The sequence below is a fragment of the Corvus brachyrhynchos genome, unplaced genomic scaffold (genome assembly GCF_000691975.1).
Source record: "Corvus brachyrhynchos isolate BGI_N302 unplaced genomic scaffold, ASM69197v1 scaffold721, whole genome shotgun sequence".
Classification (NCBI taxonomy): Eukaryota; Metazoa; Chordata; class Aves; order Passeriformes; family Corvidae; genus Corvus; species Corvus brachyrhynchos.
This window is the reverse complement of record NW_008235982.1, coordinates 34,679-35,781: the sequence shown is the minus strand read 5'-3', so window position 1 is coordinate 35,781 and position 1,103 is coordinate 34,679. Positions and strand designations below refer to the sequence as shown.

Here is a 1,103-nt window from a genome sequence, read left to right as displayed (position 1 = left end):
CAATTCCCTCCCCCCCAGCTGCCCCCCCAGAGGTGACTCCACTCCCGTTGGATTAATTTATTAATTAATTATCAACTGCTGGGAATCCAGTGACAGCGACGGCACAGGGGGGTGGGACTGGGATTGGCTGGGAGGATCCAGATTGGGACCACTCAGGGCAGGCTGGGATGATCCAGGACAATCCTAGGACAACCTGGGCTGATCCCAGATGATTCAGGAGGATCCAAGACCACCCAGGATGGTCTGGATCACCCTGGATAATCCGGGACCATCCGAATCTGGGACAGCCTGGAACAGGACAACTCAGGACAATCTGGATCTGGGATGAGCAGGGACAACTTGGGACCATCTGAAACAACCTGGGATAAGCCCAGTTGGACCATCCTGGACAATCCAGGACCACCCAGATCTAGGATGACCCAGGAGCTCCGGTGGCTGGGGCAGCGCCGGTTCCAGTATAAATATGGACGAGGTTGGACGTGTTTTTTTTTTGATTTTCAGGATTTTGGAAAGTCTTGCGTCACTGCCGTCGGAGCTACAGGGGAGAACAGGGGTGGGGGGGCTCTGGGGTTCCACGGGGATTCTGGAGCTGTGGAATGTCAGGGTCAGTCATCCTCGGTGCCGCTGCCGGAACGATCCTGGAAAGGGGGGAAAAGGGGTGAGGAACTGGGGGCCAGGATGAGGAATTTGGGGAGTTCAGGATAGGATTTGGGGGCTTCACAGGATTTGGGACTGAGATGAGGCACTTTGGGGTTCAGCTCAACATTTAGGGTCACTCCCAAGATTTGGGATCAGGATGAAGGATTTGGGGGTCATTCCCAGGATCTGGAGGGTTCAGCCCAGGATTTGGAGGTCAGAACAAGGGATTGAGGGTCACTCCCAGGATTTGGGGTCAGGATGAAGGATTTGGGATCACTGCTGGGATCCAAGGTCACTCCCAGGATTTGGGGTAAGGGTGAATCCCCTGGATTTAGGGGTCTCTCTCAGAATCCAGGGTCACTACCAGGATCCAGGCCCTCTCCAGGATCCAGTGCCATTCCTGGATTCCCTCACCTCCTCCTGCTCGTCCTCGCTCTCGTCGTCGCTCAGGAGGGGTTTGGGGC

General features: G+C 55.8%; 1 protein-coding gene across 1 annotated transcript in view; it reads right to left on the bottom strand.

Moving 5' to 3' along the window:
* Positions 1–42: 42 nt before the first annotated feature.
* Positions 43–1,103, bottom strand: part of LOC103612981 (transcription activator BRG1) — a 22,391-nt gene continuing 21,330 nt past the window's right edge. The window contains exon 37 of the mRNA XM_017729462.1: positions 43–638. Coding sequence (XP_017584951.1) covers positions 610–638 — 29 coding nt within the window. The 3' untranslated portion in view covers positions 43–609. The remainder of the gene's footprint in view (positions 639–1,103) is intronic.